This window comes from Protomyctophum parallelum (genome assembly GCF_964188405.1).
Source record: "Protomyctophum parallelum genome assembly, chromosome: 21".
Taxonomy (NCBI): domain Eukaryota; kingdom Metazoa; phylum Chordata; class Actinopteri; order Myctophiformes; family Myctophidae; genus Protomyctophum; species Protomyctophum parallelum.
In genome coordinates this window covers 12,154,829-12,179,314 of record NC_139713.1, presented here as the reverse complement: position 1 = coordinate 12,179,314, position 24,486 = coordinate 12,154,829, and the positions used below count along the sequence as shown (strand labels likewise).

At 43.3% G+C, this 24,486-nt stretch overlaps 1 protein-coding gene across 1 annotated transcript in view; it reads right to left on the bottom strand.

Annotated features, from left to right (window-relative positions):
- The window catches only part of jak2a (Janus kinase 2a), an 83,976-nt gene that overhangs the window by 22,855 nt on the left and 36,635 nt on the right, over positions 1-24,486 (bottom strand). The window contains exons 13-16 of the mRNA XM_083793914.1: positions 9,117-9,251; positions 7,038-7,125; positions 2,604-2,731; positions 1,263-1,401 (exon numbers count right to left, since the gene is read on the bottom strand). Coding sequence (XP_083650040.1) covers positions 1,263-1,401; positions 2,604-2,731; positions 7,038-7,125; positions 9,117-9,251 — 490 coding nt within the window. The remainder of the gene's footprint in view (positions 1-1,262; positions 1,402-2,603; positions 2,732-7,037; positions 7,126-9,116; positions 9,252-24,486) is intronic.

Sequence of the window (24,486 nt, the reverse complement as noted above, 5' to 3'; positions counted from 1 at the left end):
ATCTGCTCACACTGCCAGGTTGGACACACCTGGACACAATCATCTGCAATCAAGCCAGCCCTATTTAAACTTTTGTTGAGTTGTAAATGACGGTCTGTCTAGGGACCCCACTACTAGTTTTTAGCTTGTTTTTCCTGCTATTTTTGTGGATATACACCAATACTGGGTGGAAACAAATATTATATGTCTAATACCAAATGCTACTCCTGATTGTGAATCCATACATATATCATATGTTCAGATTGGATAATTTAATCAAAAGTTTACATATTTTGGTAGGGCTGATGGGGGTTGGCACCTGACTACGCCCCCTATAGGCCAATTATTTTATTTTGGTGATTGCCACTCGAACCAAAATGGTTCTATAGACCCTCACCTTCAAATTAGTACTGAAAGTGAAACTTTTACATGAGTTGTAAATGACAACTAACTTTAACATGGAGACGGAACCCCACTATATAGACCTACTGACAATTTTGTCAACAAATAAAAACTAGACTAAAATGTTAGGAAGGGACTAGTGGGCAAGAGATCCAAGTCATTTTATATTGGTTGCATGCTGAAAATAGCAGATCTACAAGCTCACAATGTGTCGCGCTGCGACGTGTTGTGTAAAAACAGTTATTATGACGGCCCGTATGAAGGCCCGTCAAAATACATTTTAGTCGACTAAATCAACTGTAGATTTAGTCGACTAAAATCTTACGAACACTAAAACATTCCAGGTGACTAAAATGTGACTAAAACGAAACTAAATAAACTATATATTCAAGAGACTATGACTAAAACTAAAATCTAAACTTGCTGCCAAAAACAACACTGCACGCCACCAGCCTGGACATAAGGAATACTACACAAGACTCTTACAATCCTTCATTTCAGCACTCGGTGAGTAATTGCTGATATGAACGTTTTCTTTCACATGCTGCACTGCAGCAACATGTGATGCTGCGAATGAATGAGTTTGTAGATTAACCCTTTTAGACCGTACAAAGTGTGGGAACGTCATGGCTAATCCATTTTCATTGAAAATTTTCCTCTCCTTCTGCACCGTACTCCTTGCTCTTTCGCGCATGCGCGTTGTCGTTCACTTCCCTGTTTGCCGTTCACAGAGAAAGGCTCGGCGCGTGTAATCTAAGGAGCTCTCCATGAGCTCTCCATGGTCTTACAGAGTAAAACCCATGGCTGATGAAGCCTATTCTCGCCGCTGCCGCTATAGTATAGATTAGGACACTTTTCTTTAGAACACTTTGATGACTCACCGTCTTTGGGCAGCACAGTGACGCTGATACCAGGATCGCTGAGTTTGATGAAGGGCGGGCTGCCTGTCTTCCGGTCCTCCTCTCGGATCAACAGCACATTCTTCGCACAAACGTTTCCATGGATGAGACCCTTGTCCTCCTGCGTGTGTGCACACGTGTTATATGATTGTATACACGTTATGTATCATGGAAACCGCCGCAATTTTGGGAGACCTGACTTCGAAAGGTTTTAAATGTCTTCTAAATCCAGACAGTTTTCTGAAATACCTATGTTTCTATATTCAGTGGTGTTCAATATTTTCATGTCAAGGACCCCAAAAATGTTATGTAATTGGCGGCCGACCCCCATCTGAAAATATGTTGTTCCACGAACCCCCCCAGAAGCAAATATTTGAGTTAAAAACGCTCTGAAAGAATATACATTTGTGCCACATTTTCATGATTTTTCAAAAATAGCAGACCTGCAAGTGCCGCGCTATGAATTTGTAGATCTGCTCTTTTTCAATAGCTAAAAGTTTAATATAATGCTTAAAACACCAAAAGGTGTTCCCGTCCAGAATGGCTTAATTAAAGCTTCCGAGATTTCTGTGTAACGTCCCCTGTTTGATACCCTCTCATTGGATTAAATGTTATTTTACGTCCCCGGTTTGATACCCTCTCATCGGCCGGGGAGTGCATGTATTTGGTCCGACGGAGCATTGGTCCGATGCATTGGTCTGATCGACAACCTACCTCAAACCCTCACCCTAACCCTAACCTCCCCTGGGGCAGCACACCTAAACCTAACCGCAACCCTCTCCCGACCCCCAGCGCAGACCCTCACCCTAACCCTAACCTCCCCCGGGGCAGCACACCTAAACCTAACCTCGGACCAATGCGCGTCGGATCATTGCTCCGTCGGATCGTATGCCTCCCGCGGCCGGGTGCTTCTTCAAAGGTTAGTGGAAAAACAATGGCAGTCAAATGGGGATTAGGATTAATTAATCCCGCAGTCTTAAGAGTTAAGGGGCTCCCTGTCATATGAGGGTCCGTGGTCTGATGTGAATCAATTTGGGAGTCCTTGACATGAAGCATTTTGAGAACCACCGATATGATTTAGGAGACATCAGTGGCGTGCACAGACATTTAGAGGGGCAGGTGCTCAAGTGAAAAAAGAGCACCTTATGCAGCGAGTGGAACCGACCAGTTGGCCTTATCTGATTTATATATTTTGGGGCCTAAATAATATATTAGAAGATTTGTATCAAGAATTGATCAATGTCACCATGGTCCACTTACTGTACAGTGTACAAAAAAACAAACAACATGTACATGTATGTTATTTCGCGTCAGGAGTCTTACCAGATAGTGCATTGCCCAGGCAAGCTGCTTGGCCACCTCGAGTTTCCAAGTGATGTTGACACAACTCTTGTTTTTTTTCAGGTAGGTGTCCAGGGAGCCAAATTTGCCATACTCCTGTACCATCATGTCTGACAAGGACACACGGGGAGACAGTTCATATTATAATGACTCTACAGTACAGAGTACATCCATAATACAACATAACATGCAAAGTATATGCTGCACAGTACAAAGTACATGGTATTATAGATTGCAGAGGCTGGAATAGCTGAAGTACCATACCATACCATACCATCTTTATTTATATAGCACATTTTAAAACAACAACGTTATACCAAAGTGCTTTACAGTAAAACATTAAAAAACAACTTCAACATTAAAAAACAACTTCATTTAAAAACCACAAAACAACCACAAACAACATGCACAGTGTCACGTTAAACATCAAACATCTCATACTGTGCTTGGAAAAGCCAAGGAATAAAGGTAAGTCTTGAGGCGTGACTTAAACACCTGGAGGGTGGGGGCTTGTCTTGTGTGCAGAGGCAGCTCATTCCAGAGCTTGGGAGCTGCCACTGCAAAAGCTCGATAACCTCTGAGCTTCAGCTTGGTTTTAGGAACCACCAGGAGAAGCTGGTCAGAGGACCTGAGCGTCCGTGTCGGAGCATAGGGTTTCAGCAGTTCAGATAAATAAATGGGTGCCAAACCATTTAGACACTTAAAGACAAAGAGCAATACTTTGAAGTCAATCCTGTATCTCACAGGAAGCCAGTGGAGGGAGGCTAGTACAGGGCTGATGTGGTCTCGCTTACGTGTGCCTGTAAGTAACCTAGCAGCTGCATTCTGGACTAGCTGTAATTGAGATATGGAAACCTGGTTTACTCCAATATACAGGGCATTACAGTAGTCAAGGAGGGAAGTCATGAAAGCATGAATTACAGTCTATTACAGTAGATCAATACAAACATATTCATATCTATTAACCCATTCTGGGCGGGAACTCCTTTTGGTGTTTTAAGCATTATGTTATGCTTTAGCTATAGAAAAAACATCAGATCTACAAGCTCATAGCGCGCTATGAGCTTGTAGGTCTGCTATTTGAAAATATTTGAATATTATTTCAGAGCGAACGTTTCATATTTCCAACTACAAAATTAGTTTATATGTTCAACGAGCACTGATACAAGAAGAAAGTATAAATTAGGTTTATGCCATTAAGGACTGGAAGGTGCCTGTGTCGCCTTAGCGACACAGGCACTAATATTTGCTTCTGCGGACCACTGATACAGAAACACTACATTGGAAATAAGCGAATTAGCACACAAACCCAACCCCCATTGAGGGTTTATATTAGGGGAAATAACCAATAATGCACTTTTGCACAAAATAAAACCTGGACCTCTTTGGTGGGGACGTAACAACTACAAAAAAAGGTAAGAAAGCCTTCTAGCATGGGATTCTCCTTTAAGGCGAAAGTGAAAAGTACACCTTTACAAAAGGTCCCCGTAAAACGATGCACTTTTGGCTTGGCTATATTTCGCTTGCATGCTGTGTGTCTGGGAAGCCCAGCAGGTACAGTGGAACGTTATCAACCCATAATCACTAATATGCTCTGATCAGGACCATGCAATGGAGCAATATGGACATTTGGACACAGGTGAAATTACTAGAGTTGTTCCCATTCCGATACTGGTATCGGTTACTCGGGCCAATACCACCCTCAAGTACTCGGTACTTGTAACCGGCTCCGATCGTTTTTTTTCATGTCATATGAAAGCAGGGAATCATATCAAATTGACATATTGGTTGTTCAGTTTGACCCACCAGTTTTGGAGATATAGAGAGTAATGTCTTGCAGAGAAACAGCGAGTTGAGAAAACAGGCCTGAAAGGTTCACTTCTGTGGTCTCTAACATTACACCTAGCTACATGTTTAAGCATTTATTTCATATTTACATGTAGATTTCAGCTCTGGCACTTATTTCAGACATGTGTGAAGAGTCTGTCTGTGCTATTAACTCATTTTGAAAAAAATCTCCTCTGGTGAAAAGCTATAGAGTTTGCGCGATGGCAGGCTCTCAGTCCAACGGGAGCAAGTCTGACCCAACACTGCAGCAAATCGCCCCAAAACAGCCAATCTACAAGCATAAATGACAAGTGTAGATCGGAGATCCATCTGCATCTATGAGAAAAAGGGGGTAAAATAAGTGGTTACTCAACAAAAATAAAGTACTCGTATCGGTACTCGGTATCAGCGAGTACTAAAAATGAAGTACTTGTACTTGGTCTGAAAAGAAATGTTATCGAGACAACTCTATTACTGCCAACGAAGCGAAAGCAACGTGAAACTGCGATATACGATAATGTTAAGACTGTGGCCGGTTAAGACTGAGGTTAGGGTTATGGGGTTATAGTAACAGAGTCAGTAGTCGCCAAACACGATGTCGGACAATGGCCGACAGCAATGGCATGTATAGGAAATGGCTGGTTCCATTGCATGGGTCTTGATAAGGGCTCATGACGGAGATGAAATCATTTTGATAACATCTGAAACCGCTAAGTGCTCCCTCCCCCCCCCCCCCAGTTATGTCTCGGGAAACCGAAATTGAATTTGTTCCGCGCAGACGCTAAAATATCAGTAAAATAAACCACAATTACAGTAGTTGTGTTTTCCATCATGCACAGTGCACTACTATAGCCTCACAGGAGAGCACCAGGGACATGCACACATAGACATCAAAGGGGGCTTCAGCCCCAGCCCTTTTACCCGTCTGTAAAACAACTGCCCTCTCCAGACCACGAATGCAGCATGCACGTACTATAATATGGCGAAAGAAATGTAAAATGCCACTGCTTTCCATGCCATTATACCGAAAGGCAGAATTGAGAATTGCTTTTTTTTTTCCTCCTTCTGAACTTGAACACAGTATTTTGCGTAGAAATCCATGTCGTTCCACGGCATCTCCACTATAGCTAAAGAGCGCTGGGTTGCGCCCACGGAAATAGCTGATGTACAAGCTCACAACGCGTCGCAGTGCGACGCGTTGTGAGCTTGTAGATCTGCTATTATCGCAATTTCTTTGGTCCAAAAGTGCCCTCTTACGGGATTTCAGCCCCCATGCCTCGCTCTAACACTCTCTGCACGTCCCAGAGAGCATGCGCTATAGGGCTGGACGTTCATTTATCATATCGTTATCATCTGGATATTATGAACATGCAAGATATTAACTTGACAAAAGGAAACGATAATTATGCTGCTCCCCCACTCGCCCAGCTGCATGAACATGCTACAGCCAGCCAATCACAAACGTCCCTTCACGCTCCGAGTGTCTAATAGCTGCTGTCAGGTTACAGCTCATCAACTGGGCGTGTGCGACACTGAGACACGACTGTGACAGATTGAGATTCACAGGCTCACCACTCTCTCTCTCTCTCTCTCTCTCTTTCTAAAGAAATAAAAAATAAAATTGATTCTATACAAATCTATAGTTATTGCCAGTGTCGTGCACAGACATTTAGAGGGGCAGGTGCTCAAGTGAAAAAAAGGACACATTGTGCAGCGCGTGGAACCGGCCGGTTGCCTTTAATAGTGTGAAATGTAAAGATTTTGGGGCCTAAATAATGGACCTGCTGTACAGTGTACACTGTACAAAAAAACAAAACAAAAGGGCACAAATTGCTGTCCAGAGGGAAAAGGGCTCTAGCACCCCCTAGTGTCTATCTGTGCACGCCACTGGTTATCGCATTATCGTGCCTCTAATGTTGGAAATACAGTACATTATAATGATATCACTTCTGGCATATTCTCTGTTTTTGTGTCTTATTTTCTGTAAGCCACGTTGTATTGCATACAACTAAATTGCAAATTGTAATTAAAGCTGCAAGCATAATGACTTATTCGTTGCAGTGTGTCAGGCCCCTTTTCCACCGGTTGGTTCCCAATGGGAACCGGTTCAGTTCTTTTTGGTTCTTAGTCCATGCATGAGCCAGAGCTCCAAAATTGGAACGTTAATTATGAATTGAGTGGGCAAAACCATACCTCTATTAGATTGTTATTACCATGACACTTCCCCAATTGAGTACTTACAATTGAGACAATGATTTATTGTATTACAAATTGTACATGTTTAAATATGCAAATGAGGCATTATGTAGGAAAATATGCAAAATAATCGAAAATATTAAAAAGCTACTGTGGAAGGGTTATCAATGTATTCATTTACTTGTATTGCTCCTATATAAAAACAATTTAATATAGATCTAGTTTTTCCCACCAATTTTGGAGCTCTGGCTCATGGACTAAGAACCAAAAAAAACTGAACCGGTTCCCATTGGGAACCAACCGGTGGAAAAGGGGGTCTGTGTACTAGGTATGTACTAGTGTATTCGTATGCTATGTCCTGTACGAATAAAGTAAAGTGTGTTGTACACTTACTCTCCTCCCCGCAGACACAAACACCACAGTTCAGGAGCAGATGTCGGTGGGAGAGCTGGCTCATCATGCTGGCTGCTTCAAAGAACGACTGTTTGAAGAGAAAGAAGCAAATTAAACCCATTTAGGGCCTGGCGTCAAAAAAACCCCAAAACGTTTCGCTCTGAAAGAAGATATATTCAAAGATCTGTGCCGCATTTTTACGATTTTTCTAAAATAGCAGACCTACAAGCTCGTAGCGCACCACCGAGTGGCGCGCTACGAGCTTGTAGATCTGCTATTTTTCAATAGCTGAAGTATAACATAATGCTTAGTTAAAACACCAACACCAGAATGGGTTAAACCCATTTTACGACTGAGACCAGATTCTACAAAATGTCTACAAAACCAGTGGTTCCCAAACTTTTCCATGTCAAGGACCCCCAAATTGACACTAATTAGCCCGCGGACCCCCATTTGAAAGGATATGCCAAGGACCCCCCCCCCCCCCCATAAGAGAAGACTGCTATGGCTCTGGCAGTGATTCTCAACCCGTTTAATGTCAAGGACCCCCCCCAGTTTGCCATGCATTAGACTACGGACCCCCATTTAATGGCATTTCTATCTCTGGGACCCCCAATTTATATTGTAAAATCAATGTTATTTTAACTCTGAGGGCTGTATTTTGCGTGTCTTAAGTACCAGGTCTTATTCCCTAACTTGAGTAAACTAAAGACCTGGAGGCGTGATCAATGCTCTTTGGCCACTCAGAATAGCCAAATGGCATTGATCACGCCTCCAGGTCTTTAGTTTACTAAAGTCCATGGACACTTTGAAATACTGAAATATAACACAAATTACAGATATAGAAGATACAAATACAAATAGCAGATATACAAGCTCATATAGCGCACCACCGAGTGGCGCGCTACGAGCTTGTAGATCTGCTATTTTTGAAAAATCTTGAAAATGTGGCACAAATCTTTGAATATATATTCTTTGAGAGTGAATTTGGACTCAAATCTTTGCTTCTGGGAGGGTGTCCCTGGAACAACATATTTTTAGATGGGGGTCGGCAGGCAAGATACATATATTTTTGGGGGTCCTCGACACATAGAAACACGGGGTTTTTCAGAAAACTGTCAGGATTTAGAAGACATTTGTAAATCGTCCTCATGGTCTAAATGGGTTAAGGCGTGCAGACAGGACATCAGCCATATTACGGAACAAATAATTAGGGACCCTATTCTTAACTCGTCTCCCTCGCGTCATCATGATGCCACTTCTGACACGGAATGAAAGGGACATTGAGCAATTTGATTTAATCGCAGCCCACTTATTCACTCAATTAATCAATCAATCAATCAATCAATCAATCCATTTTCCAGTGCAGGGGTTTCCATTTTTTTTGTATTGCAACGTGGTAAACGGTCATGTAAGCACATTGGTTCTCAAAGTGGGGTCCAGGGACCCCTCTAGGGGTACTTGAGGGAGTTCCACGGGGTCCCTGGCTAAATTAGAGGTAGCTATGAACCAATTGGAACTTTATGGGTCTGCAACTCCGACCGGGTCCATTTGGTTCCATTTGTACGCTCTTTTAAATCTCTCAAGAGTTAAATGAACCATTCCATCTTCCATTTGTACACTCTCAGAGTTAAATTAGCAGTGATTTTACAATATAAATTGGGGTCCAAGATGATAGAAATGCCACTGAATGGGGTCCGTGACCTAACGCATGTCAAACCTTGCAGGTCCTTGAAATGAAAATGGTTGAAAATCACTGTTCTCTCTTATCTGGGTCCCTGGCGTATCTTAGTCCGCGGACTAATATAGCTAAAAATAGCAGACCTACAAGACTAATATAGCTAAAAATAGCAGACTCATAGCGCGCCACCGAGTGGCGCGCTATGAGCTTGTAGGTCTGCCATTTTAGAAACATTGTGAAAATGTGGCATAAATCTTTGAACATTGTTTCAGAGCGAACGTTTTTAACTCAAATCTTTGATTCTGGGGATGGGGGGGGCCTGGTTCCGACGACATGAACAGAGATTGAGAACCACTGATGTATATAGCCTATATACAGTATACATATATATATCCCACCTCAGAATAGTTACGATGAGCCTTGTCCAGGATCTTCACGATGACGTCCATCTGGTGGACCTCTCCGTAGTCTCCCAGCTCCTGCCGCACACCGCGGAATATCTTGGTGAACGTGCCCTGGCCAAGACTCTCGTTCTACAAGAAACAAACAAGACACTATCGTTGTCCCCTCTTTCAACTCCGTCCTTTGAATTAGTAAAACCCAGCGCCCAGGACGAAGTTTTATCCAAAAGATCCAATCATCCCGTCCAATTCTAAGAAAAGAAAAGTCTAAGATTAAGTAAAAGAGTATGTGTTAGACGCTAGTCGTGATAGATTTAATCATACCTCCCGTTGTTGTCGATCGACTCTAGAGTGTTCTGGCTACATCTAGCTGCTACATCCACATCCGGGATAACATCCGGTCCGTCGGTAAAAGTGCTCCGCTGCTATAAATCGCTGGGCGCTATGATTAATCCACGCAGTGGTTCCCAAACCTTTATGGCCGTGCACCTCCTGTTACCTCCTGACCTATAGCTGACGCACCCCGTTACCTCGTGACCTATAGCTGACGCACCCCCTGTTACCTCCTGACCTATAGCTGACGCACCCCGTTACCTCCTGACCTATAGCTGACACACCCCCCCTGTTACCTCCTGACCTATAGCTGACACACCCCCTGTTACCTCCTGACCTATAGCTGACACACCCCCTGTTACCTCCTGACCTATAGCTGACACACCCCCTGTTACCTCCTGACCTATAGCTGACACACCCCCTGTTACCTCCAGACCTATAGACACACCCCCTGTTACCTCCTGACCTATAGCTGACACACCCCCTGTTACCTCCTGACCTATAGCTGACACACCCCCTGTTACCTCCTGACCTATAGCTGACGCACCCCCTGTTACCTCCTGACCTATAGCTGACACACCCCCTGTTACCTCCTGACCTATAGCTGACACACCCCCTGTTACCTCCTGACCTATAGCTGACACACCCCCTGTTACCTCCTGACCTATAGCTGACACACCCCCTGTTACCTCCTGACCTATAGCTGACACACCCCCTGTTACCTCCTGACCTATAGACACACCCCCTGTTACCTCCTGACCTATAGCTGACACACCCCCTGTTACCTCCTGACCTATAGCTGACACACCCCCTGTTACCTCCAGACCTATAGACACACCCCCTGTTACCTCCTGACCTATAGCTGACACACCCCCTGTTACCTCCTGACCTATAGCTGACGCACCCCCTGTTACCTCCTGACCTATAGCTGACACACCCCCTGTTACCTCCTGACCTATAGCTGACACACCCCCTGTTACCTCCTGACCTATAGCTGACACACCCCCTGTTACCTCCTGACCTATAGCTGACACACCCCCTGTTACCTCCTGACCTATAGCTGACACACCCCCTGTTACCTCCTGACCTATAGCTGACACACCCCCTGTTACCTCCTGACCTATAGCTGACACACCCCCTGTTACCTCCTGACCTATAGACACACCCCCTGTTACCTCCTGACCTATAGCTGACACACCCCCTGTTACCTCCTGACCTATAGCTGACACACCCCCTGTTACCTCCAGACCTATAGACACACCCCCTGTTACCTCCTGACCTATAGCTGACGCCCCCCCTGTTACCTCCTGACCTATAGCTGACACACCCCCTGTTACCTCCTGACCTATAGCTGACGCCCCCCCTGTTACCTCCTGACCTATAGCTGACGCCCCCCCTGTTACCTCCTGACCTATAGCTGACACACCCCCTGTTACCTCCTGACCTATAGCTGACGCCCCCCCTGTTACCTCCTGACCTATAGCTGACACACCCCCTGTTACCTCCTGACCTATAGCTGACGCCCCCCCTGTTACCTCCTGACCTATAGCTGACGCCCCCCCTGTTACCTCCAGACCCAACTGATACACCCCCTGTTACCTCCTGACCTATAGCTGACGCACCCCCTGTTACCTCCAGACCTATCTGACGCACCCCTTGTTACCTCCAGACCTAGCTGACCCCCCCCCCCCCCCACATGGAAATATAAATTGCATATAATCTATATAGATATATATTTCCTATATGAACCTGAATATGGCATATACTGCAGCATAGGATATATTCCTCATATACCTGCCATATATTGGAATATGTTAATATTTAAAAAATAAAAGCACCACCATTAGTCTTTTCATGTCGCGCACCCCCTAGAAACAACAAAAAAAGTTAAATAACCTGCCGTTTTTTTCTACTTTCTAATTATTTGTTTGGCCCGAAAAATTGTGTTTTTTGTCATGATTGGTCACGACAAGAGTTGGCTTCTATTTTGAAGGAATCCCGGCACTGATTGTGTTGACCTTTAGAGACTATAGACTGAAGTCTACAGACAGACGGACGGCCTGTAGGCATCAGAACCTGTTCATGTTGCAAACGCCCCAATGATGAGGAACTAAGTGGATGAGCTGATTATACTGCTGTACCAGATCCCACTGAGCATTGGAGATGAATGAGGGAGTTAGAAGCCCATAAAGGGGCTGTGTGTGTGTGTGTGTGTGTGTGTGTGTGTGTGTGTGTGTGTGTGTGTGTGTGTGTGTGTGTGTGTGTGTGTGTGTGTGTGTGTGTGTGTGTGTGTGTGTGTGTGTGTGTGTGTGCGTGCGTTGCGTGCGTGCATACTAAAAAGTTACGTGCGTGCGTGGGTGCGTGCATGCGTGCGTGCGCGCAATTAAAAGTCAAAAGTACTCATTTCAGAATGTCCCCTTTCACATCTTCTAAACGTATGCAAATCTTGTGAAAATAGACGAAATATATATATATATTATATATATAGGGCTGAAGTGGTTAATGCATGTTTTCGTAACAACAAACCAAATCTACAAAGTAACTATAATAACTATAAAGTTCTCAAATAAATGCTGTGGAGTCAATATGTTGTTCCAGGGACCTTCCAGAAGCAAAGATTTGATGTACAGCCATACTGTCATCCAAGCCAGACGTATCCATAAGCAATACGTCTTCATCCATAAAGCCCCATGTACTGTACATCGCTCCCCGGGGCGGTTGCCCGTATCTGGCTTCCTCCTGTCAGACACCAGCCAGCTACTTAACCTATTCTGAACGGGAACGCCTTTTGGATATTTTAAAGCATCATGTTATGCTTTAGCTATTGAAAAATAGAAGATCTACAAGCTTGAAAAATTGTCAAAATCTGGCGCAAATGTTTGAATATATATTCTTTCAGAGCGAATGTTTTAAACCCAAATCTTTGCTTCTGGGGAGGGGGTCCCTGGAACAACATATTTTCAAATGGGGGTCAGAGGCCAATTACAAATATCTTTGGGGGTCCCTGACATGAAAATGTTTGAGAACGACTCACATAGAAACATGGGTTTTTTCAGAAAACTGTCAGGATTTAGAAGGCCTTTTGTAGAATCTGGTCTCAGGTCTACATGGGTTAAAGTCTAACCTCTGATGATTGGCTTGACATTTCACGACATCACGAGCTCTCCCTAAAAGACCTCCAATAGAACTCCATAACAAAGTTACAGAAAGTCGTGATGTTCTTGCTTCAACTACATCAACTGATTGGTTCAGGTCGTGATCGCTCTGATCGGGCGCTCATCGCAACGCACGCACGCGCGCGCACACTTATTCAATTATTGTCTGTGCCTAACCCCCACTGTCTCTCCTCTCCACTCAGGCCTGGGCTACACGTCACTTATGGATCTTTTTCAAAACGCACATTTTCCAGATCCATATACAGGGTGTAGCCCAGGCCTCAGACCTGCAGCAGGTTCCCCAATGGACCTACAGTATAGCTAAGACCCGGCCTCTCCCACTTAGACACTCCCACTTGGACCCTTTCCAGCCGAGCTGGGTCATGGGTCTTACACATTAAACACTGGTTCATTTTTGGAACCAGACCTTCAAAATCTCTTCCAAATCTGTCAACGAGGCCCTGCCGTATGCACTGGGAAAATATGTGCGTGGCATTTCTCTTTTAAAACAGTGTTTTATAATATAGGAAAACTATTGGTGGAGAGGTTTTTCTAACCCATGTTATGCTTAGCTGTGATTGGGGAGGGGCTTAGTTATAGGTCAAATTTGCCACCTGTACCACAACCCTCTGCTATAGTGCAGTGCAGTGCAGCACTGTTATTGTGTCGACCAGAAGCAGAAACCACTGGTTGCTGGAGTATACCATTCTTCGGAGTGTCAAAGTTATTTCCACAGAGTCGGCACACGTTGGTTTTATTTCTTAGACGGTGTGGTGGGTTCTTCAGCCATTCTCCTCATTTTCCTCGATTAGCCTCGTTTGAAGTTCCACTGGTAATGATTTCCTCACGGTGTTATTTTGAGGCGTGCACACCGCTCAGAGCCCTGACGTCACGTAATTTGGAGCGACGCCTATACGTGGAAGGGTTGACTCCCACTTTTAGGCCAGTGCAGCCCATGCGTAAATCCAGGCTTTCATTTTTCGCGCAGGCGAAATGAAAATAGATGATTAAGCATGTATTTCATATTTACATGACTTCTGTGGACTCTAACATTACACCTAGCTACACGTTTATGCATTTATTTCATATTTACATGTCCATTTCAGCTTTGACACTTATTTCAGACATGCTCTAGTGTGTGAAGAGTCTGGCTGTGCTATTAACTCATTTTGGATATTATCAACATTTTGGATTTATCAATAATAAATAAATACATAAATAAATAAAAGTCAAATGGATCAGCCGGCAGCAGGCTGGGCCTGGGAGGTAGAAACTGGCACGAAAGCTCAAGTTTAAAATGCTTTACTTCAGTGACAGCAGAACAGTACAAAGTCCACTACGCCCCACGGACAGTACCAGCTGATTACATCAAACTTTTTCTCAGACAGTCAGCACCGCTACGACACGATGGTTTCACACACGCACGTACGCACGCACACACACGAGCACAGTCTTCTACATTCTCTAATTGTTGGACTTTAATATGTTAGCGCCCCTCACTTCACACAGGTGTGATTTTATATTGTGTCATTTTAGGTGACATTAACCCATTCTGAACGGGAACCCATTTTGGTATTAGCATCATGTTATGCTTTAGCTATTGAAAAATAGCAGATCTACAAGCTCATAGGTTGTAGGTCTGCTATTTTTGAAAAATCGAAGAACGATTGACATTTTTAGAATCTGATCTCAGGTCAGAATGGGTTAAACACTCAGTCCAAAAGGGATAACAGGGTCCAAAACACCAAACAGAATTAAATAATATGTGACTGTTTTAAATTTGTCTTGGTTTATATTTGAAATCCTTATAGTTCACATGTATGCCTTTATTCTCCTAACCCGCTCTCTCACACACACACACACACACACACACACACACACACACACACACACACACACACACACACACACACACACACACACACACACACACACACGTGTGAATTTATGTGTATTGAATAAATATCTCTTTATTTCGGAGGGGCGCTAGCCGCACCTGTGCACAGCGGTCTGTCTGTCTGTCTGTCTGTCTGTCTGTCGGTTTTGCCTCTTGGTGTTTTAAGCATTATGTTATACTTTAGCTATTGAAAAAAATAGCAGATCTACAAGCTATAATCTACGAGCTTGTAGATCTGCTATTTTTGAAACATGTCAGAGCGGACAGTTTTAACTCAAATCTTTTCTCCGGTGGATGGGGGGGTCGGCGGCCAAATACATAATGTTTTTGGAGGTCCTTGATATGAAAATGTTTGAGAAACACTGAAATAGAAACATGAGGGTTTTTCAGTAAACTGTCAGGATTCAGAAGACCTTTGTTGTAGAATCGTCCTCAGGTCTAAATGGGTTTTAATTATAGGTCAACCACAGCAATACAACTCGATGACCCTTCGGTGTTGCTTTTGGGTCTGACGGCAGACAAACAACCCAGTACTGCATGTCCTGAACAACAACAAACAGCTGATTACACCAGACATTTTCTCAGACGTTCTTTCCAGCACCGGTACGGTTATTACGACACACCGGCGTGCAGTTGCACATTAACTTTCCACTGGGCGCGACCGCGCGGCCGACGCTGGTTCGTCGGCTACGTGTCTTTTTGGGGCATAAAAGGAGGCTGTGAGACGCCGACCCGGTCACTCTCTGTTCCAGAATGAAGCACTGCTCTGTGGCTGTTCTGCTGCTGCTCTTCTGTCTGTCCGAGGCTGACCATGAGGCTCAGGCTGGACCAGCTGGTACCCTCGTGCAACAACCCGATCTTTGGGACGAGCTAAAAGAGCTCAGGGAGATGGTGGTGGAACAACGCGTCCAGCTCAGCCTCGTGGAGGCCAGGGTGTCAGCCAGCGAGGAGCTGAGAGACGAGGTGCTCCGTCTGGGAGCCACCGTGGTCCAGCAGAGAGAGAAGCTCAGCTACACGGAGGCCAGGTACGGAAATTAGGGGATTCTTTTTAATTATAATTAAAGGTATATTCAGTGATTTCACTCAAAAAACCTTAGGTTTCGTTTTTGGCTGTGGGACCCAGCCTTTCGTCCAATCAGGATAGAGAGTCAAAAACGAAACCTAAGGTTTTTTGACCCCCAGGGGTTAACTGGGGACAGGGAGGAACTCCTTATATGGCCAGCACACTCTATAGTAGGGAGGATTATCACAACAAAACAAAAAAATTAGTGATATTTGAATTAAGTGAAATCACTGAATATACCTTTAAATGTATCAAAAAGCATGTGACTGGTCAAACTAGGGGACTGCCCAGAAATCCAAAGTCCCGTTAGTGTGAACATGAGGAAAGGTTGACAAACATGTGTGCTGGTCGGCAAACATGCACTGCTCCTGTGCTTGTGGTTATGTTTAGGTTAGGTAAGGGGCTCCATTTTCGTCACCGCTTAAAACCCTTATCCCTAAACTTCTTTGCCTTTTTTACTATTTTGAAAAACATTTTTGAATAGTTCAACTAGCCAATCTACATTGACACGCTGTGAGCTTGTAGACTGGCTATTTTGTGAGCTTGTAGTGCGGCTGTTTGAACTATTTTAAAAGGTTTTTTTTAAATAGTAAAAAGTGACAAATTAGTTTAGGGATAATTAAGGGTTAAGGGGTGCCGCAAGATATACGTAGCCCAGGGTTAATAATTTCGGAACAATGGGAGGTCGGAACAATGACATGGTACTGTACCTCACACTACGGGCTTTTCCAAATTTGTGATGGACAGCTATGGATTCAGAATCATAGTTCCACATGGTACTTAAAGCAGAATAATTTACAGTACAGTAGAGGGACCCCCCACACGGTAACTCTGGAGCTCCCCCCCCCCCCCCCCCAAAGGTTGCAAATGCATTTTATTCGACTAAATCAACTGTAGATTTAATCGACTAAAATCTTATGATATTTAGTCGACTAAAAGTAGACTAACACTAAAGCATTCCAGGTGACTAAAATGTGACTGAAACTAAATGAAAACTATTCAAGAGACTTTGGACTCCATTTTCGTCACCGCTAAACCCCTTGTCCCTAAACTTTTGCCTTTTTTTTTTTTTACTATTTTGCAAAACATTTTTGAATAGTTAAAATGGCCAGTCTACAAGCTCACAACATGTCAATGTAAATTGGCTAGTTGAACTATTCAAAAATGATTTTTCAAAATAGTAAAAAGAATAAAAGGCGGTTTATGCGGGCAGAAAATGGAGCCCTATGACTAAAACAAAAATTTGCTGCCAAAAACACTAGTTTGTCTGCCTTATTTCTCAGTGGGAGAGGATGGCATGCCTCGATGTGGTTGTTGTGGTTGTTGATGTGGACGGAAATGTCGTTGCTGTTGAAGTATGTTGTTGGATGGACTCCAGGCTCAGTGGGTTCACTGTTGAAACCGCCCGGGCAGAATTATGACGAGGCCTGGCTGGTCTGCAACCCACTGACAATACCGTAGGGATTGGTGATATGGTGGTACTGTACATATCTGACCTGCAGGGCGATATACGGTGATGAATATCGTATCGTGATAAAATGTCTCCACGATATGCCTTTTCAGAGATATTGTACACATTGTGATACAGTGAACAGAGATATTGTATATATTGTGATACAGTGAATGCACATTCTGTGATTTGCAGTTTATTAGAGATTGTTGAAATTTCACCAGACAGTTCAGTGATTTATTTTACTTTATCTGCTGGTAGCCTGCTGTTAGCCTGGTTGAGCCGGCATGGTAGCCTGCTAGTAGCCTGGTTGAGCCTGCTGGTAGCTGCTCTATAAGATAGTAACCTTTATGAACTCATTTGTGAAGAAATGTAGTGGTACGCATTTAAAATGTATTCCTCTAACTTTCCATAACTAAAGGGTGGCAGCCAGCGAGGAAGAAGCCAAGGAGCAGAGAGACATGGTGCTTCGTCTGGAATCCACCGTGGAGGACCAGAGAGTTCATCTGAGCAACATGGAGGGAGAAGCCAAGGAGCTCAGAGACACTGTGGTGGAACAACGGGTTCAGCTCAGGAACATGGAGGAAGAAGTCCAGGAGCAGAGGAGCTTAGTGAGAGGTAAGGACGGTCTACATGGAGCTTAATTAGGTAAAGACGGTCTACATGGAGCTTAATTAGGTAAGGACGGTCTACATGGAGCTTAATTAGGTAAGGGTAGTCTACATGGAGCTTAATTAGGTAAGGATGGTCTACATGGAGCTTAATTAGGTAAAGATGGTCTACATGGAGCTTAATTAGGTAAGGACGGTCTACATGGAGCTTAATTAGGTAAGGACGGTCTACATGGAGCTTAATTAGGTAAGGACGGTCTACATGGAGCTTAATTAGGTAAGGACGGTCTACATGGAGCTTAATTAGGTAAGAATGGTCTACATGGAGCTTAGTGAGAGGTAAGGACGGTCTACATGGAGCTTAATTATGTAAGGACGGTCTACATGGAGCTTAATTAGGTAAGGATGGTCTACATGGAGCTTAATTAGGTAAGGACGGTCTACGTTGAGCTTAATTAGGTAAGGACAGTCTACATGGAGCTTAATTAGGTAAGGACGGTCTACATGGAGCTTAATTAGGTAAGGACGGTCTACATGGAGCTTAATTAGGTAAGGACGGTCTACATGGAGCTTAATTAGGTAAGGACGGTCTACATGGAGCTTAATTAGGTAAGGACGGTCTACATGGAGCTTAATTAGGTAAGGACGGTCTACATGGAGCTTAATTAGGTAAGGACGGTCTACATGGAGCTTAGTGAGAGGTAAGGACGGTCTACATGGAGCTTAATTAGGTAAAGATGGTCTACATGGAGCTTAATTAGGTAAGGACGGTCTACATGGAGCTTAATTAGGTAAGGACGGTCTACATGGAGCTTAATTAGGTAAGAATGGTCTACATGGAGCTTAATTAGGTAAGGACGGTCTACATGGAGCTTAATTAGGTAAGGGCGGTCTACATGGAGCTTAATTAGGTAAGGACGGTCTACATGGAGCTTAATTAGGTAAGGGTGGTCTACATGGAGCTTAATTAGGTAAGGACGGTCTACATGGAGCTTAATTAGGTAAAGATGGTCTACGTGGAGCTTAATTAGGTAAGGGTGGTCTACATGGAGCTTAATTAGGTAAGGGTGGTCTACATGGAGCTTAATTAGGTAAGGGTGGTCTACATGGAGCTTAATTAGGTAAGGGTGGTCTACATGGAGCTTAATTAGGTAAGGACGGTCTACATGGAGCTTAATTAGGTAAGGGCGGTCTACATGGAGCTTAATTAGGTAAGGGTGGTCTACATGGAGCTTAATTAGGTAAGGACGGTCTACATGGAGCTTAATTAGGTAAGGATGGTCTACATGGAGCTTAATTAGGTAAGGACGGTCTACATGGAGCTTAATTAGGTAAAGATGGTCTACATGGAGCTTAATTAGGTAAGGACGGTCTACATGGAGCTTAATTAGGTAAGGACGGTCTACATGGAGCTTAATTAGGTAAAGATGGTCTACATGGAGCTTAATTAGGTAAAGATGGTCTACATGGAGCTTAATTAGGTAAAGATGGTCTACATGGAGCTTAATTAGGTAAGGATGGTCTACATGGAGCTTAATTAGGTAAGGGCGGTCTACATGGAGCTTAATTAGGTAAGGGCGGTCTACATGGAGCTTAATTAGGTAAGGACGGTCTATATGGAGCTTAATTAGGTAAGGTCGGTCTACATGGAGCTTAATTAGGTAAGAATGGTCTACATGGAGCTTAATTAGGTAAGGACGGTCTACATGGAGCTTAATTAGGTAAGGACGGTCTACATGGAGCTTAATTAGGTAAGGACGGTCTACATGGAGCTTAATTAGGTAAGGACGGTCTACATGGAGCTTAATTAGGTAAGGACGGTCTACATGGAGCTTAATTAGGTAAGGACAGTCTACATGGAGCTTAATTAGGTAAGGACGGTCTACATGGAGCTTAATTAGGTAAGGATGGTCTACATGGAGCTTAATTAGGTAAGAATGGTCTACATGGAGCTTAATTAGGTAAGAATGGTCTACATGGAGCTTAATTAGGTAAGGGTGGTCTACATGGAGCTTAATTAGGTAAGGACGGTCTACATGGAGCTTAATTAGGTAAGGACGGTCTACATGGAGCTTAATTAGGTAAGGGTAGTCTACATGGAGCTTAATTAGGTAAGGGTAGTCTACATGGAGCTTAATTAGGTAAGGACGGTCTACATGGAGCTTAATTAGGTAGGGGCGGTCTACATGGAGCTTAATTAGGTAAGAATGGTCTACATGGAGCTTAATTAGGTAAGGGTGGTCTACATGGAGCTTAATTGGGTAAGGGTAGTCTACATGGAGCTTAATTAGGTAAGGGTAGTCTACATGGAGCTTAATTAGGTAAGGACGGTCTACATGGAGCTTAATTAGGTAGGGGCGGTCTACATGGAGCTTAATTAGGTAAGAATGGTCTACATGGAGCTTAATTAGGTAAGGGCGGTCTACATGGAGCTTAATTAGGTAAGGGTAGTCTACATGGAGCTTAATTAGGTAAGGACGGTCTACATGGAGCTTAATTAGGTAGGGGCGGTCTACATGGAGCTTAATTAGGTAAGAATGGTCTACATGGAGCTTAATTAGGTAAGGGTGGTCTACATGGAGCTTAATTGGGTAAGGGTGGTCTACATGGAGCTTAATTGGGTAAGGGCGGTCTACATGGATCTTAATTAGGTAAGGATGGTCTACATGGAGCTTAATTGGGTAAGGACGGTCTACATGGAGCTTAATTAGGTAAAGATGGTCTACATGGAGCTTAATTAGGTAAGGACGGTCTACATGGAGCTTAATTAGGTAAGGGTGGTCTACATGGAGCTTAATTAGGTAAGGGTAGTCTACATGGAGCTTAATTAGGTAAGGATGGTCTACATGGAGCTTAATTAGGTAAGGATGGTCTACATGGAGCTTAATTGGGTAAGGACGGTCTACATGGAGCTTAATTAGGTAAGGATGGTCTACATGGAGCTTAATTAGGTAAGGGCGGTCTACATGGAGCTTAATTAGGTAAGGACGGTCTACATGGAGCTTAATTAGGTAAGGGTGGTCTACATGGAGCTTAATTAGGTAAAGATGGTCTACATGGAGCTTAATTAGGTAAGAATGGTCTACATGGAGCTTAATTAGGTAAGGGTGGTCTACATGGAGCTTAATTAGGTAAAGATGGTCTACATGGAGTTTAATTAGGTAAGAATGGTCTACATGGAGCTTAATTAGGTAAGGACGGTCTACATGGAGCTTAATTAGGTAAGGGTGGTCTATATGGAGCTTAATTGGGTAAGGACGGTCTACATGGAGCTTAATTAGGTAAGGACGGTCTACATGGAGCTTAATTAGGTAAGGGTGGTCTACATGGAGCTTAATTAGGTAAGGACGGTCTACATGGAGCTTAATTAGGTAAAGATGGTCTACATGGAGCTTAATTAGGTAAGAATGGTCTACATGGAGCTTAATTAGGTAAGGGTGGTCTACATGGAGCTTAATTAGGTAAAGATGGTCTACATGGAGCTTAATTAGGTAAGAATGGTCTACATGGAGCTTAATTAGGTAAGGACGGTCTACATGGAGCTTAATTAGGTAAGGACGGTCTACATGGAGCTTAATTAGGTAAGGACGGTCTACATGGAGCTTAATTAGGTAAGAATGGTCTACATGGAGCTTAATTAGGTAAGGGTGGTCTACATGGAGCTTAATTAGGTAAGGGCGGTCTACATGGAGCTTACTTAGGTAAGGACGGTCTACATGGAGCTTAATTAGGTAAGGACGGTCTACATGGAGCTTAATTAGGTAAGGACGGTCTACATGGAGCTTAATTAGGTAAGGATGGTCTACATGGAGCTTAATTAGGTAAGGGTGGTCTACATGGAGCTTAATTAGGTAAGGACGGTCTACATGGAGCTTAATTAGGTAAGGACGGTCTACATGGAGCTTAATTAGGTAAGGGTGGTCTACATGGAGCTTAATTAGGTAAAGATGGTCTACATGGAGCTTAATTAGGTAAGAATGGTCTACATGGAGCTTAATTAGGTAAGAATGGTCTACATGGAGCTTAATTAGGTAAGAATGGTCTACATGGAGCTTAATTAGGTAAGAATGGTCTACATGGAGCTTAATTAGGTAAGGGCGGTCTACATGGAGCTTAATTAGGTAAGAATGGTCTACATGGAGCTTAATTAGGTAAGAATGGTCTACATGGAGCTTAATTAGGTAAGAATGGTCTACATGGAGCTTAATTAGGTAAGGGTGGTCTACATGGAGCTTAATTAGGTAAAAATGGTCTACATGGAGCTTAATTAGGTAAGGGCGGTCTACATGGAGCTTAATTAGGTAAGGACGGTCTACATGGAGCTTAATTAGGTAAGGATGGTCTACATGGAGCTTAATTAGGTAAGGACGGTCTACATGGAGCTTAATTAGGTAAGAATGGTCTACATGGAGCTTAATTAGGTAAGGGTCGTCTACATGGAGCTTAATTAGGTAAGGGTGGTCTACGTTGAGCTGAATTAGGTAAGGGCGGTCTACATGGAGCTTAATTAGGTAAGGGTAGTCTACATGGAGCTTGATTAGGTAAGGACGGTCTACATGGAGCTTAATTAGGTAAGGGCGGTCTATGTTGAGCTTAATTAGGTAAGGGCGGTCTACATGGAGCTTAATTATGTAAGGGCGGTCTACATGGAGCTTAATTAGGTAAGTGTAGTCTACATGGAGCTTAATTAGGTAAGGGTGGTCTACATGGAGCTTAATTAGGTAAGGGTAGTCTACGTTGAGCTTAATTAGGTAAGGGCGGTCTACATGGAGCTTAATTAGGTAAGGGTAGTCTACATGGAGCTTAATTAGGTAAGGACGGTCTACATGGAGCTTAATTAGGTAAGAATGGTCTACATGGAGCTTAATTAGGTAAGAATGGTCTACATGGAGCTTAATTAGGTAAGGACGGTCTACATGGAGCTTAATTAGGTAAGGACGGTCTACGTTGAGCTTAATTAGGTAAGGGTGGTCTACGTGGAGCTTAATTAGGTAAGGGCGGTCTACATAGAGCTTAATTAGGTAAGGGTGGTCTACATGGAGCTTAATTAGGTAAGTGTAGTCTACATGGAGCTTAATTAGGTAAGGGTGGTCTACGTTGAGCTTAATTAGGTAAGGGCGGTCTACATGGAGCTTAATTAGGTAAGGGTAGTCTACATGGAGCTTAATTAGGTAAGGACGGTCTACATGGAGCTTAATTAGGTAAGAATGGTCTACATGGAGCTTAATTAGGTAAGAATGGTCTACATGGAGCTTAATTAGGTAAGGACGGTCTACATGGAGCTTAATTAGGTAAGGACGGTCTACGTTGAGCTTAATTAGGTAAGGGCGGTCTACGTTGAGCTTAATTAGGTTAGGATGGTCTACATGGAGCTTAATTATGTAAGGATGGTCTACATGGAGCTTAATTAGGTAAGGGCGGTCTATGTTGAGCTTAATTAGGTAAGGGTGGTCTACATGGAGCTTAATTAGGTAAGAATGGTCTACATGGAGCTTAATTAGGTAAGGGCGGTCTACGTTGAGCTTAATTAGGTTAGGATGGTCTACATGGAGCTTAATTAGGTAAAGATGGTCTACATGGAGCTTAATTAGGTAAGAATGGTCTACATGGAGCTTAATTAGGTAAGGGCGGTCTACGTTGAGCTTAATTAGGTAAGGGTAGTCTACATCGAGCTTAATTAGGTAAGGGTGGTCTACATGGAGCTTAATTAGGTAAGGACGGTCTACATGGAGCTTAATTAGGTAAGGGTGGTCTACATGGAGCTTGATTAGGTAAGGACGGTCTACATGGAGCTTAATTAGGTAAGGGCGGTCTATATGGAGCTTAATTAGGTAAGGGTGGTCTACATGGAGCTTGATTAGGTAAGGACGGTCTACATTGAGCTTAATTAGGTAAGGACGGTCTACATGGAGCTTAATTAGGTAAGGACGGTCTACATGGAGCTTAATTAGGTAAGGGTGGTCTACATGGAGCTTGATTAGGTAAGGACGGTCTACATGGAGCTTAATTAGGTAAGGGCGGTCTATATGGAGCTTAATTAGGTAAGCATGGTCTACATGGAGCTTAATTAGGTAAGGACGGTTTACATGGAGCTTAATTAGGTAAGGGCGGTCTACATGGAGCTTAATTAGGTAAGGACGGTCTACATGGAGCTTAATTAGGTAAGGGCGGTCTACATGGAGCTTAATTAGGTAAGGGTGGTCTATATGGAGCTTAATTAGGTAAGGATGGTCTACATGGAGCTTAATTAGGTAAGGACGGTATACGTGGAGCTTAATTAGGTAAGGGTGGTCTACGTTGAGTTTGTAGATGTTGTAACGGTACAGGCTAAAATGTTTCATAATTATAATAATACTAGAGATGTCCCGATGCTGTATCGGTATCGGAAAAGTATCGGATCGGCCCTTATTTGGTCATATCGGGTCATATCGGTATCGGTGAATATGCCAGTCTAACTAACCACCGATCCGACACAGGGGTAAGGGGTCGACACTATGGCAGGTAAATAAAATGTTGTGGCATGTGGAGTTATAGCTATAGCTATAAACACTATTCCCAGTCGGTGGTCTTAAAAATAAGATATGTTTTTATTTTTTTATTATTATATATATTATTCTCTGGTATCTGTATCGGCTAACACAGAAATTGTGGTATCGGGATCGGAACGGAAACATCCCTAAATAATACTAATAATAATATTAATACAAAATGTAACACACTTTACATTTGAAGCAAATCTCAAAGTGCTACATCGAGAGGGAAAAACTAAAACACAGAAATATTTAAAAGGACTAAGATAATAATATAACTACAAACAATGAATGCATTCCGATCAGTGTTTGCCTATACCCAGCTAGA